General features: G+C 47.0%; 3 protein-coding genes across 5 annotated transcripts; 2 read left to right on the forward strand and 1 right to left on the reverse strand.

Annotated features, from left to right (window-relative positions):
- Window positions 1–32: 32 nt before the first annotated feature.
- On the reverse strand, window positions 33–1,517 carry cebpd (CCAAT enhancer binding protein delta). The gene has a single exon (XM_040171146.2). It carries the CDS (start codon window positions 1,248–1,250, stop codon window positions 363–365), a length of 888 nt encoding a protein of 295 aa, XP_040027080.2. The 5' UTR covers window positions 1,251–1,517; the 3' UTR covers window positions 33–362.
- Window positions 1,518–3,677: 2,160 nt separating this feature from the next.
- On the forward strand, window positions 3,678–10,512 carry mcm4 (minichromosome maintenance complex component 4). 2 transcript variants are annotated; one of them, XM_040171228.2, is made up of 18 exons: window positions 3,705–3,836; window positions 4,596–4,660; window positions 4,744–4,820; window positions 4,920–5,078; window positions 5,158–5,321; window positions 5,419–5,520; window positions 5,622–5,717; window positions 5,998–6,093; window positions 6,244–6,382; window positions 6,469–6,689; window positions 6,851–6,971; window positions 7,277–7,536; window positions 7,975–8,340; window positions 8,424–8,551; window positions 9,163–9,370; window positions 9,455–9,683; window positions 9,797–9,930; window positions 10,025–10,512. In XM_040171228.2, the coding sequence occupies exons 3-18, from the start codon at window positions 4,757–4,759 to the stop codon at window positions 10,118–10,120; spliced, it is 2,583 nt and encodes an 860-aa protein (XP_040027162.1). In that variant the 5' UTR covers window positions 3,705–3,836; window positions 4,596–4,660; window positions 4,744–4,756; the 3' UTR covers window positions 10,121–10,512. The 2 variants fall into 2 exon arrangements, with proteins under 2 accessions (XP_040027161.1, XP_040027162.1); XM_040171227.2 differs by lacking the exon at window positions 4,596–4,660 and having other exon boundaries at window positions 3,678–3,836.
- A 1,145-nt stretch (window positions 10,513–11,657) lies between these two features.
- ube2v2 (ubiquitin-conjugating enzyme E2 variant 2) lies at window positions 11,658–16,319 on the forward strand. 2 transcript variants are annotated; one of them, XM_040171230.2, is made up of 4 exons: window positions 11,658–12,487; window positions 14,964–15,112; window positions 15,195–15,320; window positions 15,472–16,319. In XM_040171230.2, exons 1-4 carry the CDS (start codon window positions 12,472–12,474, stop codon window positions 15,616–15,618), a joined length of 438 nt encoding a protein of 145 aa, XP_040027164.1. In that variant the 5' UTR covers window positions 11,658–12,471; the 3' UTR covers window positions 15,619–16,319. The 2 variants fall into 2 exon arrangements, with proteins under 2 accessions (XP_040027164.1, XP_040027165.1); XM_040171231.2 differs by having other exon boundaries at window positions 12,461–14,773.
- Window positions 16,320–16,857: the final 538 nt, after the last annotated feature.

Genomic DNA, 16,857 nt, shown 5'->3' on the forward strand with positions numbered 1-16,857 from the left:
CAGTACATGCAAAGATTACTCAGACCAGGATATTTCGTCACCTTTTCAGCATTTTTATTATAGATTCCATAAACAATGTTTTCAAGGGTTTCATACAAACTATATAAAAGATCATGCGCTGGCTCTTATACAAAGTTTGGAATTATAACATGTACCATAGCAGGTATAACATGTAAATGCAGTGGTAAAATAATTTAATACAGAGAACAATCCCACAAAAAAAATATGGCAGCAACATCATATATATATATTTTCCAGTGCCATTATGGTAAGCTTAGAATGCATCTGTTACAGATGGTAAAAATCGAAATGTCTGTTGAGGTAAGTCTGCTTATGGCTCAGTCCACAGATCCGGGAATCTGTCACCGGCTCAACGCGCTCGCGGAGCCCGCAAAGGACGAGCTGGGCATCTGCTTGAAGAAGTCCCGGAGGCCGGAGAGCTCTCTGGTGAGCTGCTCGATGGTTTTATGGAGCTTGTCGTTATCGGAGCTCAGTTCGAGCAGCTTGTGCTGCATATCCACGTTGCGCCTCTTGGCTTTGTCCCTGCTCTTCCTCACCGCGATGTTGTTCCTCTCCCGCCTCTGCCGGTACTCCACGCTGTACCGGTCCACCCGCTTCCCCTTCTCCCGGCCCACCTTCCGCGGGGAGGACCTGGCCGAGCTGGCGCCGGAGCTCGGCTCCGGGGTGGTGGGGGGCGTCGGCTGCCCCGTCGGCAGGCTGACGGAGGTCTGCGCGCAGCTCTTGATCTGCGAGGGCAGGGACGAGGACACGTCGCTGTCGCTCCAGTCGGACTCCTGCTTGATGGGCGCGCAGAACGCCCCCTTCTCCAGCGCGAGGCCCGCGCGCCGCTCCGCCGCGTACGCGGCCGACAGCTGCTGCTGCTGCAGCTGCAGGTCGGCGGTCTGCGCGGGGGGGCTCTGCATGTTGTAGAAGTCCAGCTTCTCCTGCTTCACGGTGTTGAACAGGTCGAGGAAGAGCTCGTCGTTGCACAGCTCCAGGGTCGGCACGGCCGTCATGGACTCGATGTACTGACTGAAGTCGATGGCGCTCTCGTCGTCGTACATGGCCGCGGTGGCGGCCGCGGTGCTCAGCTCCGCCATGGGGGGTCCCTCGCCGCCCGGCTTGCAGAGCTGCCCGAGCTGCGGGGCGCCCAGCTTGGCGCTCTCGTAGAAGTTAGCGGGCTCCACCGCCCAACTCATGTTGCATCGTGGAGACACGCAGCGGGAGTCCAGGCTGTATATGTCACACATGAACGCTGGTGACTCGCACCGCCCCCCCTTCGGCCCCCACGTGGTCTGGGAAGTATAGTAACTTGTTGGGGGGAAAAAGGCGACCCGCGGATGTGACAGCGCAGTGACCCTGCAGCGGTTTTCTTCCCCCTTTTTCAGTAATAAAAACCCGAGTCAGTTGTGAAGTTCTTCTCCTGCCGGCACCTGACACTTCTCTGGAGCCGCTCTACGCTCGCGCGCTGTTTTTGTAGCGTCGGCCGGCTGACGTCACACGCACCGCCCTCTTCCGAGCCAGTCACGGCAAAACAAGCGGTCACGTGGTGTCCGGTGACTCCCCATTTGAGGAGAGGTGGGCGGGGCGCAGGCGCCACCCACATTTTACTACGACGCTATGAATGGTTGTGCGTTGTTTACATGCTGGAGGTTCGGACTTTATTGGTCTCCAGCAGTAGAACTGGTTCAAAGTATTCACATCGTTTATTGACGCAGGAGTAGTAACACAACTGTAAAAGTACTACGTGACCAGTATGAAAAGATGTTATACATACAAACGGAGGACTAACCGCAAGAGATCAATTATCCAAACTAAACTGCCTCACAATGCGGAATGTTCTAGAGTATTTTCCTTAATGATCATTAATTACACTGTCCAATCCGCGAGGCGTTTTCCTCATATGTGTAACGTACTTGGTAATAGTTTGTGATTCTGAGAAGTGGTACTTTAACGTTGCAGCTGGTCATCGTTTGTACTTAATGTGCTGGGTAGTATTTTATTCGCTGATTACCTGTTTGTAGAAGTTTAATCCGAAAAGTACACGTAGTGGAGGGGAAAAAAGCCCAATATCTAGCAAGTGTAAAGTATACTGAGAATGAAAACACACTTGAGTAAAGTACCTCAGAAAGTACAACACTTGAGACTGCATGAGTTCTGCTTTAAACCATTGGTCTTAAAAAGTGGCAAGATGCAAGTCCACCAACACAAATGACAAATTGATATGATGCTAATGGACAACATCAAGATGTATGTGGCCTGTGACATGAAGTACTTGTATCAGTACTTTGTTTGTATGCCATACCGATATATCTATTCGACCCACACAAACCGCATTACTGTAATAACGCCCATTAGGAGTTTAGAGGACAGCCCAAGTTTCCAGTTTAGATGTAGTTATTTATGTATTTAGTACTGGTTTTGTATTACTTTATTTTTAATGTACCTTTTTGAGGATCCTTATGTTGTTCATGTGTGCTTTGCCATAAAGTTTATTTTACCTGTCTAACCCAAAACCGGTCCAAAGTAAAAAATAGTATGTGATAAAAGTGAAACTAGGGAGGCAAAACAACCAAAGCCACAGACAACCTCCCTAGGAGGTGGTTATAGGTTTAGGGGGTACAATATGTACACTGTCCTGACTGGACTGAAAGAAGAAGTGTCCCTTTATTTTAGTAATTGTAAATAAGAATTTGTTCTTAATGACTTAAATGAAGGTTAATTATCTTTAAATATAAGTTTATGCTACCAAAACCTTTGTTTACATATGTATAAATACATACATGTTGGGGGTCGTACCGCTCTTGGTCACATGTACAGACACTTCTCGGAAACGCTCCTGTGTTTTTCCCCCTCAGGAAGTGAGCTGTGATTTTCCTCCCTCAGTATCTTTTGAAATGGAAACTGTGACACCTGCTGGTCGATAAACGCACACGCAGGATAAAGGCGTGTTTAAAGAAGTACGGATAGCAAAATAAATCCGTCATTAGAATTCAGTCAAAATGAACGAGGATGAAATATATTTTAGTTTGATATTCTTTGAGACTGATGATATTGTGACAAAAAGGAGGATTTGATTAGAGATTACTCTAAATAACATCCACACTGATTATCCGAGATATTTGTCTCTCTTCATCTACGTCTTTAATTAGTTCGCTTGCAGGAAACATGGTACGGCTTTAAGAAGAAGAAGCCATTTTTATTGCCAAATATTATTTCACACATACAGAAAGTTCTCTGTAGTTGTCCTGCCGTTGGGTGTCCTGCTCAGGGACACTTCGGCATGAGACATGGAGCAGTTCGGGTTCGAACCACCAACTCTGCGGTTCCCGATGGACCGTCTCTACTCCATGCATGCATATTTATTTATTTGTGTAAGTAAATTAAGTGTAAAGTTTCATAATTAATTCATTGTCACAGTTTTATTTTTAGCCATTTATTTTGCCACTATTTCATTCGTTTTGTCAATGTTTTCAAAAACGAATTGGCCGATTTATTTAAAAAAAATGTTGGACCAAACCAAAGCAGCTCAGGGTATCAATCGGCAAAGGGATTGGCAGAAGAAACGCGGATACATTTCTAAATTAAATATAGAACAATTCATGTCGTCCGAGTTAAGTTAAAAACGACCTGTGATACTGATACGGACATTGTATTGCTTTAAACTCAAGTCGTAACGACTGAAACTAATCAGGAACCCCCCCCTGCGGTGAAGGAATCGACCGGAAGGAAAACGGCAATCCTGGCTCGCTATTGGTCCGAAGTTCCCCGCGAAAACGACGTCACTCGCAGTTTCGCGCCAGATCTGCAGCTCACGGACGTACACACAAGAAGAGGTAAGGAAGAACTTAATTTAATGCACTTATTGCCGATAAATCTTCTGGACATGTGGATTGACGTGTTTGTCTGATTGAAGATCTACTTCTGAGCTCATGCTTAGTTAGTTAAACCCTTTCAAACAGAAGTATTACGTTTCAGCTCATTGTTTCCTCTGCAGCCACATGTCAAAAATGGTGGAAACGTTATCGTCCACTTTTCCAAAGCTTTCAATGAAAGTAGGAAATCCTAAAGTCGTTTTAACAATAATGTAAAGAGAAATCGGCATATGGTGCTCATGTAAAACTGAACTGTAAATAAAGTGAACCTATTATTGTTGTTGTTATTATGGATTGGTATTCACTTATTGTTCCATGGACGAGCAGAGAAAGGCAGCATATAAGCTTGACCGTTGCTTATTGATGCTAAGTAACAGTACGATTAGACACTTGTAGTTTTTAATTACCGTTTAATGAATATTTCCAGTTAAGTTTATGTTCCGCTTGTTAATGTCAGTGGCGCTAAATGTATTGAGCATAATGGTGAAGTTAATCATGACAACGGAAATATTTAACCACAATACCATCCAATGGACAGCCTACAATCTACACATAAATGGTAATGAATCTTAACAACGAAACGCCACATTATTGAGGACATGCAAGTAAATATGCCAGAAAGCATCAAACATCTGCTGCCTCACTTTGAGAGTTTTATTCAGCGGGTATTGATTGTGGTGACAATGCAACAATAAAGGGACAAACTAAATGTCCCTACAGCTTCTTTTTTCATCTACTATCCAAGCAGAGGCTCTGCACACCGATCCAAACTAAACAAGAACCAAGTAAACAAAAGCACACAGACCCTCTGTTTTCTTTTCCGCTGTCTCAAAACAAAACAAGTGAGTGGACTCATTTCCACCTGCAGATATTCCAGCAACATGTCTTCTCCAGCATCGACTCCCGGCGGCCGCAAACGAGGAAGAAACACCAACCCATCCACTCGTGAGTTTGTGTGTCCTCGATGGAAGCCTCCAGACCCCCCCCCCGCGGTCACGCGTCCACCTGCAGATAACTCGTCTTTTGTGTCCCGCGTGTCCTCAGCCAGCAGCGAGGGCCCCATGTCGCCCCCCTCCCAGCGCCGCAGGGGCCAGGACTCCTCCGCCGGGGACCTGATGCCGATGCCCACCTCCCCGGCAACCGACGTGCTCAGCCCGGCGGGGCCTCAGGACAATTCTCTGTTCTCCAGCCCCCGACCCTCAGGTGCCAAAGTTCATCCACGCTTTTTAAATCTTCGTCCTCGACGCACACTCGAGTTGACTCCTGTGTCTCTCTCCAACAGTCCCCCCCAATGAGGTGGACATGAGCTCCCCTCTGATGTATGGCACCCCCAGCTCCAGGGTCGAAGGGACCCCCCGCAGTGCGGTGCGCGGCACCCCGGCCAGACAGCGACCTGACCTGGGGTCAGTCAGGAAGGCTCCGGAGGTCGATCTTCAGTCCGAGCCGGTGAGTGGAGGACAACAACATTTGAGTCTCTTCTTTATAGAGGAAGACTACTTAGAGGATGACCCATGACCCCCCCCCCCACTGCTTGTTTTTGCAGCCGAGTGCGGATGGACCCGCGGCCAGCGAGACGAACGCAGGTCAGCGGCTGGTGATCTGGGGGACGGATGTCAATGTTGGGACCTGCAAGGAGAAGTTTCAGGTACAAAGTCTCTCAGTTCAGCCGTCATGAGATGTTCCCCGTTCTCACTACGGGGGGGGGGGCTAATCGTCCGCGTGCTTTACTTCCCTTTTTATTCTCAGAGGTTCCTGCAGCGGTTCATCGACCCGACCTCCAGCGAAGATGAGAACGCTGGTTTGGACCTGAACGAGCCTTTGTACATGCAGAAGCTGGAAGAGGTAGCGCACCTTCTTTGGCCTCGTTGCGTTCTGTCGCTCTGTGTAACGCTTTAGTTTGGGCTCCTCTGTTGTTGGGTTTGAGTCCGACTGGGAGCTCCTGAGGTGTCGTTCTTTTCAGCTCGATGGTTCTGGTACAATATCAGCGGGAGGAAAGATGTCGTCTCAAAGGCGAGCACTCGCTCGCAGAGAGGGAAGGCGGACCTTCTGGTCCACGTGAGGGAGGATCATTGGGTCACCGGAGACGTTTTAAATGTAAATATCTCGTCTTTTCGGACCACAGATCAGCGTCGTTGGGGATCCGGTGCTCAACGTGAGTTGTCTGCACGTGCAGTCCTTCGATGCGGAGCTTTACAGACAGCTCATCTGCTACCCACAGGTAACGTCCCATGTAGTAGAATTACATTGAACTCACTCGGGTTCGTTGCCATCGTTTTTTTTTATTTTTTTTAGCAACTTACTCCTGTTAAAGTTGCAGTGACACTCTGTGTTCTGATGCTAATGAGTGATTCTTTGGCTCCGTTGGCAGGAAGTCATCCCGACCTTCGACATGGCCGTCAACGAGCTCTTCTTTGAGCGCTTCCCAGACTCCATCCTGGAGTACCAGATCCAAGTCCGCCCCTACAACGCCCTGAAAACCAGAAACATGCGGAGCCTGAACCCAGAAGGTGTGCGCGTGGATTCACGAGCCCGGCCCACGTGTGAAATCACACTTCGTCAGTGTTTAACCTCCTCCTCCTCCTCCTCCTCGCAGACATCGATCAGCTGATCACCATCAGCGGCATGGTGATCCGCACCTCGCAGCTCATCCCGGAGATGCAGGAGGCGTTCTTCCAGTGCCAGGTGTGCGCCTTCACCACCCGGGTGGAGGTGGATCGCGGGCGCATCGCCGAGCCGGCTGTGTGCCGCCACTGCAACACCACCCACAGCCTGGCGCTGGTTCACAACCGCTCCGTCTTTTCAGACAAGCAGATGGTGAGAGTTGGGCGGGATTGGTGGTGGCGGGTGATGGGGGCGGGGGCAGATTGCTCGGAGTCAGCGACACCTAATCTCTTGAGAGCGTGCCGAGTGGTAATTAATGAGGTGTGGCTGCGGGGGTCACGGCGTCTGCTCACCAAATCCGCCTCTCGTTGCAGATTAAGATTCAAGAGTCCCCCGAAGACATGCCGGCCGGCCAGACGCCGCACACGACCATCGTCTACGGCCACAACGACCTGGTGGACAAAGTGCAGCCGGGGGACCGCATAAACATCACCGGTGAGATTCCCCGGCGCTCGGCGGCTTTGGCGAACACGTCGCTCACTCGGCTTTTGTTTCACCGTTTGCTTGGAGATGATCTTCCACAGTCCAAGTCGCCCAGACGTCTTTCACGTCCCACCAACTTCCCAGAGTATTCAGTAAACATTGTGTCATTGGCTGTTTTAATGTGAAAAGTGGGGTTTGTCTGATTCAACACACCTGGTAGTCGTCACGTTTTTTACGGCGTTACACTGTTAAAAATGGCGCTCGAGCTCCCATCTTTCCTCCCCCTCCCTTTGACGGCTCCCCTATCGTCCCTGCAGGAGTCTACAGGGCCGTCCCCATGCGCGCCAACCCCCGCCAGAGCAGCGTCAAGTCGGTGTACAAGACCCACATCGACGCCATCCACTTCCGCAAGACGGACGAGAAGCGGCTGCACGGCTTGGACGAGGACTCGGAGCAGAAGCTCTTCACCGAAGACCGCGTGCAGACCCTGAAGGAGCTGGCGGGCAAGCCGGACGTCTACGAGCGCCTCTCCTCGGCGCTCGCGCCGAGCATCTACGAGCACGAGGACATCAAAAAGGTGCGTGGACGGACGCCAGCCAGAACACGGGGGGGGTCGACCGGTGCACGCGCCCCCGCTGATGTGCAGACTCTCGCTCTGATTGGCCAACAGCGCCGGCGTCGGTCGCGTCTAAAGCAGCCGGCAGAAATCCGAGGCGGTTGATAACGTTACGCGTGCCATTAAGTTTCAGGGCTCAGAGGGACATTTGATGGCAGCAAAACTGGACTCAATGTATGTTTCATGTCAGTGGAATCATCACTTTTTCAAAGAACTTGTAATGCAACAACTTTCACCTGTGGAAAAAAAAAGGCAGATCATTTTAATTATCAGATATGAAATAAATAGAATTATTTGAAGAATTCCCAGCAGCCTTCACTAAAGCCTTGTTATGTAAAGAAAACCCAAGTATTTACCCCCCCCCCCCCCCCCCCCCCCCCCCTCCTCTGTGGCTTCCAGGGCATTTTGCTGCAGCTGTTCGGCGGCTCCCGCAAGGACTTCAGCGCCACGGGCCGAGGCAACTTCCGCGCCGACGTGAACATCCTGCTCTGCGGGGACCCCGGCACCAGCAAGTCCCAGCTGCTGCAGTACGTCTTCAACCTGGTGCCCCGCGGCCAGTACACCTCGGGGAAGGGCTCCAGCGCCGTGGGGCTCACCGCCTACGTGACCAAGGACCCGGAGACCCGGCAGCTGGTCCTGCAGACCGGCGCGCTGGTGCTGAGCGACAACGGCATCTGCTGCATCGACGAGTTCGACAAGATGAGCGACAGCACGCGCTCCGTGCTGCACGAGGTCATGGAGCAGCAGACCCTCTCCATCGCCAAGGTGGGTGTTTCTCACCGAGGCCGGCGGACGTTTTTTCAGCCGGCAGGAGGAAAGTTCTCACGCTGCTTTTGCTCGCCTTGCAGGCCGGGATTATTTGCCAGCTGAACGCCCGGACCTCTGTGTTGGCCGCCGCCAACCCCATCGAGTCTCAGTGGAACCCCAAGAAAACCACGATTGAGAACATTCAGCTGCCGCACACGCTGCTGTCCAGGCGAGTGATTCACCGGTTGCACGTCGGCAGCATTTATCAGCTGACAGGAAGTCTGGGAAAATGAGCCCACATCATCATCACAAAGTTCAAATAAATAATATATTTATAATTATATTATAATATATAATATCCGTTAGTCATTCTCTATTGCTGAAGGAGGCAACACAGACATGAGAGCCTTTGGTTACCTGATCAAAGTATTTAAATATTTAATTCTTAAGTGTACGAACTTGTCTTTTTACCTCCGTTGAATACCAGCAAAAATAAACTCTGTCTAAGTACGCAATTCTGATAAAAAGCTCCAGACTGCTAAAAACTCCTGAGCACAATTTTTGTTTTCACTCTGATTTAAATTCTTTATCCAACAGAAGCATGATTTCCACTTTAAATGTGAATAAATCAATCATCATAATGGGTTAATAATGTTCAAATTAAAATGAAGAACTGTCTGCAAATGTATCTCATCTGTTTAAAACGTCATAAGTCATTTTCTGTGTTAAACTCTGGTTAGACACAGGACATCCCGTCCATTATGTCATGTTTCTTGGTCTTATTGTCTCGCTTGTTATGTTCCTGTTTGTTTTTAACGCTGCATTTACGCGCTCCGTCAGATTCGACCTCATCTTCCTGATGCTGGACCCCCAGGACGAGGCGTACGACCGCAGGCTGGCCCACCACCTGGTGTCGCTGTACTACCAGAGCGAGGAGCAGATCGAGGAGGAGTTCCTCGACATGGCCGTGCTGAGGGACTACATCGCGTACGCACGGACCTACATCAACCCACGGCTGAGTGAGGAAGCCAGCCAGACCCTCATCGAGGTTGGTCCCTCACCCCTCGATTAACGTTCCTCGCGTCGAATGCTCGAGACGTCGGCCCCTCAACTTGTGCACGCCGCTCCTCAGGCCTACGTGGACATGAGGAAGATCGGCAGCGGCCGCGGGATGGTGTCCGCCTACCCGCGTCAGCTGGAGTCCCTGATCCGCTTGGCGGAGGCCCACGCCAAGGTGCGCTTCTCCGAGAAGGTGGAGAACATCGACGTGGAGGAGGCCCGGCGGCTGCACAGGGAGGCCCTCAAGCAGTCGGCCACGGACCCCAGGACGGGCTTCGTCGACATCTCCATTCTCACGACCGGTACGTGGATAACGGGAGCTTCGCCGTCTGGCGTTGAGAGACGATCCGTTCCAGATGTTTTTAGGGGGGCGGTTTACTCGTTTCTGACATTGAGCGTTGATCTGTGACTCCAGGTATGAGCGCCACCGCGCGCAAGCGCCGGGAGGACATCGCCCAAGTCCTGAAGAAGCTGATCCAGTCCAAAGGAAAGACGCCTGCCATGAAGTACCAGCAGCTGCTCGATGATCTCAGGGGACAATCCGAGACTGTAAATATGTTTTTTTTGTGTCGTTGGTTGTGAACTGGTTGAGCGGCAGACGGAGACTAATGACTTCCCCTCTTTTGTCCCGTTTTGTTTTCAGGCGATCACCAAGGAGCTGTTTGACGAGGCGCTCCGAGCCCTCGCCGACGAGGATTACTTGACGGTTACTGGGAAGACCGTACGCCTCCTCGCCTGAGACGCACACCCTGCAATTATGTACAGGCCTTCATTTTACAAATCCCAGCTTTTTTTTCTTGTGCTGTAAAAAATAATTTGTACAATTGAACCGCCAGGTGTTTTGCGGCCGTGTTGGACTTTGAAACACCGCTCAGTTTAGAGACGTCGTTCAGAATAACTGCGTGACTCATTCAAACGGAAAAAATAATAGAGCTAATATTTAAATGTTGTTGTATTACATTTGTTTACCTATTTGCAAGTAATGTTGTTTTGTTTTGTTAAGAAGCTCTTTTTTTCCAACTTGTACATTGTAATCACTCTGGTTTAAGTCACTTGTTATTCCAGAGATTATTGTAGCTGTAACAGTGACTACTTATTAAGAGGGAAAAATAAAATGTTGCTCACTGAAAATGACATTTTTGTCAGTTGTGTTGAATTTAAATCCACAGTTCCCAAAAGATCGAGAGATATAACATGTATTTATTATCCTGAGTCTTTAGGATTATCTAAAGATAAATGTTACCATAAAAACCGTATTTCATATTGTCCACGAGGTTGTTCTCTCTGCACTGAGGCTACAGATGTTTAATGTTCCGTATTTTAATGAAATAGAAGGTTCAAACTAGTATGTATTTGCAGTGAGTCCCTGTGCACAGCAGTGGGGTGAAAGGTCATCGGCTCACTCTTGTTGTCATAGCAACAACCGCCCGGCATCAGACAACTCCGCTTCCCACCGTTTCTCACCGAGGCCGGCGGACGTTTTTTCAGCCGGCAGGAGGAAAGTTCTCACGCTGCTTTTGCTCGCCTTGCAGGCCGGGATTATTTGCCAGCTGAACGCCCGGACCTCTGTGTTGGCCGCCGCCAACCCCATCGAGTCTCAGTGGAACCCCAAGAAAACCACGATTGAGAACATTCAGCTGCCGCACACGCTGCTGTCCAGGCGAGTGATTCACCGGTTGCACGTCGGCAGCATTTATCAGCTGACAGGAAGTCTGGGAAAATGAGCCCACATCATCATCACAAAGTTCAAATAAATAATATATTTATAATTATATTATAATATATAATATCCGTTAGTCATTCTCTATTGCTGAAGGAGGCAACACAGACATGAGAGCCTTTGGTTACCTGATCAAAGTATTTAAATATTTCATTCTTAAGTGTACGAACTTGTCTTTTTACCTCCGTTGAATACCAGCAAAAATAAACTCTGTCTAAGTACGCAATTCTGATAAAAAGCTCCAGACTGCTAAAAACTCCTGAGCACAATTTTTGTTTTCACTCTGATTTAAATTCTTTATCCAACAGAAGCATGATTTCCACTTTAAATGTGAATAAATCAATCATCATAATGGGATCATAATGGGAGTCTTTAGGATTATCTAAAGATAAATGTTACCATAAAAACCGTATTTCATATTGTCCACGAGGTTGTTCTCTCTGCACTGAGGCTACAGATGTTTAATGTTCCGTATTTTAATGAAATAGAAGGTTCAAACTAGTATGTATTTGCAGTGAGTCCCTGTGCACAGCAGTGGGGTGAAAGGTCATCGGCTCACTCTTGTTGTCATAGCAACAACCGCCCGGCATCAGACAACTCCGCTTCCCAAATTAACCTCGTCTGTAAAAGCATTTTTATTTGTAACTTTCATTAAGTATTTGTGAACCAAAGAGTCCCGAAACGCACAGAGAGACTTTATTTCGACTGGTCGAACCGGAAGATGCATCTTGTTGAGGAACGTTAGCTGGTTGGCTCTGAATTTAATTTTCCTATTGTGACTATAACGTTATTAGTTGATTTATTTCACAACACATTTAGTCAAACTGTTCTGACAGTAGAGAGACGGGTTTATTTGGGCCTTGTTGTGTGGAAGTATCTTTGTGGTTGTGATTTAATCAAAATACACATAATAACGTTAAATTAGCAACAGTTAGCCGCAGTAATACTAATGTTCAGTTAGCCAACAGTGGCTAATGAACAGTTGCAGTTACATTTTAAATAACAAGTACTCTCGTGGACTCGTACAACCATTTTACACTAAATCCAGTTTGCGTGTTGCTGTAACTTTTTACACCTTTTAGTGGAACTATTGTTTAAAAGAAGACTCGATTAGCGGTAGCTCGGTGATGTCACGTTAGCTCAAATACAGTCCTTGCACGTGTCGTAAAAGTATAGCTTTGAGGGAACTTCCAGGGGAACTGCGCGTCCCGTCTAGAAGCGGGATAAATAATCACTCTTCCGTCAGTAAAGGTGCTGGAACCGGTTTCGGTTGATCTGCGCACAGCCGCGATCTGCCGGTGAGACATTGCCGTCGTGTTTAACGGCTGTGACGTCACGGCTCTGCGTGCTTCTGGACTCGGCTGAAGAAGATGGCGGCCTCCTCAGGTTTGTGTGCCTTCAAGCTAACGCATACAGCGACAGAACGCGTTGGCTAGCCCTCCCCCGCGCTGTCATCCCAGCCCAACAAACGCGGCGTCTCGCTAACTTACAGAGGTTTATCAAAATCGCTCTCCGCTGTCATTTATTCCTTAATTATTCCCCATCGCAAAGCATTGCTCTTCGCGGGAGCCGTCTATCTCCCGGGATTACTCGGTAGGCTAACCTAGCTTACACAAGCGGATAGCCTGCACCGTGAGTTAGCTAAAATAGCTCACGGTGTCCGAAATAAGCGTCCGTATTGGCCGTCTGTGTCTCAAGGAAACGCCTGTATTTTGAAAAACACCCCTAGAAATGGTAAATTGTGTGAGTAAACATAATTTAATAAATGGGCTGTAAATAACCGCAGATTGTGCTAGCTAGCTGCTAACCTAGCTACTAGAATATTCTAGGACCGCGAGGCAGCGAGAGTCGATCATGTTGTGTCCGGGTAGCTACTAATTTGATCGAAATAGACCTAGCGTTTCATTTAGTTGTTAGTATTTGTCCATGCGCTATGGGCATTAAGCTGCAGAAATTCCACAGTGAGATGTGTTCTTTGTATTAATATAGCGTCGCTTACACGCGTCACATTGCAACACCATCGCATTGTAATGAAGAGAAGGCAGGCACCTCCTTTCATCAACGCTTTCTCAGAGTTTTGGGATAATTCTAGAACATTACTACTGTGTATTATTACTATTAAGGTTATATGAATAACGTCGAAGGCAGGAAGTATGTTAGTGTTGGTCATTGTTGGGTGGGGGAGTAGAACAACGCAGCAGATTCTGAGACCGTAGTCTCGTTGTTTCAGCAAATAGTCTGAGCCCATCCTGGGTTAAGCGCACAACAGGAAGCGTCATTGCCAAAATAAAGTATTTAAGAGACACAGAAAAATAAGACGCTAAAAATCAAACGATTATTTTACAATGTTCCACGGACTTTTGTGTGCCAGTTCAGCAACACACCCCGTGGACGTAAATACAAACTGGATTATCAGGAAGTAACTTCATAATCGAAACTTCCAGTGTGCGAACAGTGAAGATTCATTTTTCAAGTGTCATAAACGAATTAAATATATAAATGTAAACGTGGCACACATCTGCTCACGTCATCGGTCTTTAATCAAACTCAATCCTATTTTAAATGATTTAGTTTGCTTGACTTTCATGGCTATGGACGTATGTAACAATAGATCAGTAACACAACGAGTTATTAATATACTCACAATGTGCATCTACTTTGCCTCTACGCTTAAAACGTCTGCTAAGAACTATAAGAGTTATAGTAAGTTAATTGTCAGGCTTTTTTGCGCTGAATCAAATACTGATGACACTTTCGAGCACAAATGGAGGATATTTGAGGCGTTCTGCTTTGTCTTCTATCACAGTAAACCTTCATCTTATGGTTTTGGAGAAATAATCCTTTTTTTTGGCCTCTATGAAATTTGTTACTGTTTTCTCTATCCTGTTTGAGGCAAAACAATTATTCAACTAAATGAAAAAATAAGTGATTTATCAATAATGATAGATTTGTTTATCGTTTATCACTTCTGATAAACGATAAACAAATCGGCACTAGTTACTTGGCTTACATTTAATATTAACAGTGATGCTGTGGTCCGCTAACAAGTGTTTAATGTCAATAAAGGACTTAAATCTCAAACATCTTCTTGCAAGCAAATACCTTTAAAGATGTTAAGCCACTTAAGTCCGTCATGTATTGTGGCCACAGCACACCAGATGTGAATTATTGAGTTTAGAAAGTGGTGACAAGGCTCATTATAATGAATGTCTGGAGATCGAAGGGGGTGAAATTCCTGGTTTTATGACGGAAGGAGAAAACTTGAGGGTTTTCATCACTCCTTCACTTCAAATTAGCCCTCAAGATTATAAGATGCAGCAGTTGGAGATCACGTAAGTGCTGTCCCTTCGTAACCGCCACCACCCCTCCTGTCATGAACCGTAAGTGGTTCATCACTTACAATCCCGGTCAGGCGGTCCGGTCGACGTCTGAGAGCATTTTGAAATGAGACGCAGCTCCATAGCAGGCAGACCGGGATGCTCTGGTGCAACACGTGCGTGGCTCAATTATGTGTTCAAAACTCTACTGAATCAGGAACAATTTATAATCAGAAATTAAATAACTATAATAGTTTGGTCTAAACTGCAACAATAAGTAGCCTAATATACAAAGATGTGCCAAAGAAACACGTGAGGAGCAGTAACAAGGGACTGATAATGGAATGTAACTACCGTAAGTAGTAGAAGTAGTTTTTGATCAACTAATCGTTTTAGTTCTATTGACAAAAAGTATTTTATCAACCAAGAAACCTTTTGTACTAATAAACGTGACAAAATTGTAAAGAGAATTTGAATGAACTTGTGGCAGTAGAAAATAAGAGACCTATACTTTTAATATAAAACTCCCATTTTTGTGGTTTTAGGAGTTAAAGTTCCACGCAATTTTCGCTTGTTGGAGGAGCTTGAAGAAGGGCAGAAGGGCGAGGGCGATGGCACAGTCAGCTGGGGCCTGGAGAATGACGACGACATGACCCTCACGTGGTGGACGGGCATGATCATCGGACCGGCCAGAGTAAGCACAGCCAACGCAGCAGCTCCAGACGCTGTCAGCGCCTGTAGATTCTGCTGCTGATGTCTGCTTTTCTGTTTCCCAGACCAATTACGAGAACAGAATATACAGCCTGAGATTGGTATGCGGCTCTAGATACCCGGAGGTGTGCCCGACTGTTAAATTTGTAACGAAGATAAGCATGAACGGGATAGATAACTCCAACGGGGTGGTAAGTGTCATTAGTTAGTCACGTTATATACACACACCAGTGTTCTTCATTTGTTGCACGTTGTTTTCCTGTTGCTCCGGCGTGCTGATGACTCACTGTCAGCCTCCTGTCCCCATGACTGATGTGCTTTTTGCTTTGTCTCGTCTCACAGGTGGATTCGAGTAGCATACCAGTTTTAGCAAAATGGCAGAATTCTTATAGCATTAAAATTATTCTTCAAGAGTTAAGGCGTCTAATGATGTCCAAAGAAAATATGAAGCTTCCACAACCACCAGAAGGCCAAACCTACAGCACTTAATCGCCATGGATTGTTTTGACCCTCTGTCTTAAACCTTACTCTTAGAAATATCATGTAAAATCATCAAGAGGCTCACTTCACACATCGACAATATCGTCTGCAAGACCCACATCGGACTTTCTTATTACATGCTCCATGACAAGGAACACGTCTCTGCAGTTAAGCACTGAGTAGTTAAGAGACTCCAAGACCACAGTTATCCGCCTTTAAGAAACTTACTTTGACAATGACTTTTATGTTCGACGTGTCCCGTTGCTTGAGTGGGCTTTAAAGAGGGGACGTACCAGTGTCCCAATAGATTTGAGGTCAAATGACTGATCACTGAAGTAGACAGCGAGATGTGTGTGTGTGTGTGTGCGTGTGCGTGTGTGTGTGCGTGAGAGAGAAGGCATGTTCTGTAGCTAATACCTAGACGGGGAGAAGCCACATTTTGGAGTTTGTTGGTTTATTAAAATACACGCCGACTGCTAAATATTGTGTCAAGTCAAGTGTCCCGAGATGTATAGAGATATAGATGGATTTATCTCTACACACCTTCTTCTGCATTGACACACGTGTTTCTGCTCTGCACCTCTTTGACATGTAACGGACGTTGAAGCCTGTGCTGTTCTGAAACCCTTGCATTTAACTCCCAATGAAAATGGCAGGTGTATGAACATGTGATTTTCTGAAATTAAAATCACTGTCTGCAACAAAACAAAGCCAGAAGCGTGACTTTTTTTTTTTGACTCCTCAGCTGCACCATCATTCCCCAGTTGAGCCACGAGAGGGCCTCAGCTGACAAGTAGACCTCCGTTCATCATCATGAGATGGAAACCTTGCAGTCATCAGGAAAATCTAATCCAAATGCCGTTTATTACGTGCTACGGTTCTCATTTGGTGAGATATCTGCGTAATGCACGAGCAGGTTTCTCTCTGACCGACGGTCAGCTAATTCTTCTTGTCCTGGTCGGTGAACGTCACACTTTGAGGCAGTGAAAAGCGAGCGAGCTGTGACCTTTTTGTAGCTTTCCATTATTCACAAAGTTTAATTAGGCGAATGGCCAGTTAAAGGGGAATTTGCTGCAGACGGTGTAGTCGTCTGTCTTTAGTACGCTCAGTTTCTCTTAATGTTCAATAATCCTAAACAGATAAGTTAGTGAAGCATCTTTCAAATTAAAAACGATTTACCAGGAAAATTGAGCAGGATCCCGTTCTTTGTTGCCGTAATGGCCGGGGGGGGTCGTTGGTCGGTGAGCG

This window comes from Gasterosteus aculeatus, chromosome 3, assembly GCF_964276395.1.
Source record: "Gasterosteus aculeatus chromosome 3, fGasAcu3.hap1.1, whole genome shotgun sequence".
Lineage (NCBI taxonomy): Eukaryota > Metazoa > Chordata > Actinopteri > Perciformes > Gasterosteidae > Gasterosteus > Gasterosteus aculeatus.

Coding starts and splice junctions, on each gene's coding strand:
- cebpd (XM_040171146.2), bottom strand. CDS start 1,250: ATGTGTGACATATACAGCCTGGACTCCCGCTGCGTGTCTCCACGATGC.
- mcm4 (XM_040171227.2), top strand. CDS start 4,757: ATGTCTTCTCCAGCATCGACTCCCGGCGGCCGCAAACGAGGAAGAAAC. Junction 6,094..6,243: donor AGCTCATCTGCTACCCACAG/GTAACGTCCCAT, acceptor CTCCGTTGGCAG/GAAGTCATCCCGACCTTCGA. Junction 7,537..7,974: donor AGCACGAGGACATCAAAAAG/GTGCGTGGACGG, acceptor TGTGGCTTCCAG/GGCATTTTGCTGCAGCTGTT.
- ube2v2 (XM_040171230.2), top strand. Junction 15,113..15,194: donor TGATCATCGGACCGGCCAGA/GTAAGCACAGCC, acceptor TCTGTTTCCCAG/ACCAATTACGAGAACAGAAT. Junction 15,321..15,471: donor TAGATAACTCCAACGGGGTG/GTAAGTGTCATT, acceptor CTCGTCTCACAG/GTGGATTCGAGTAGCATACC.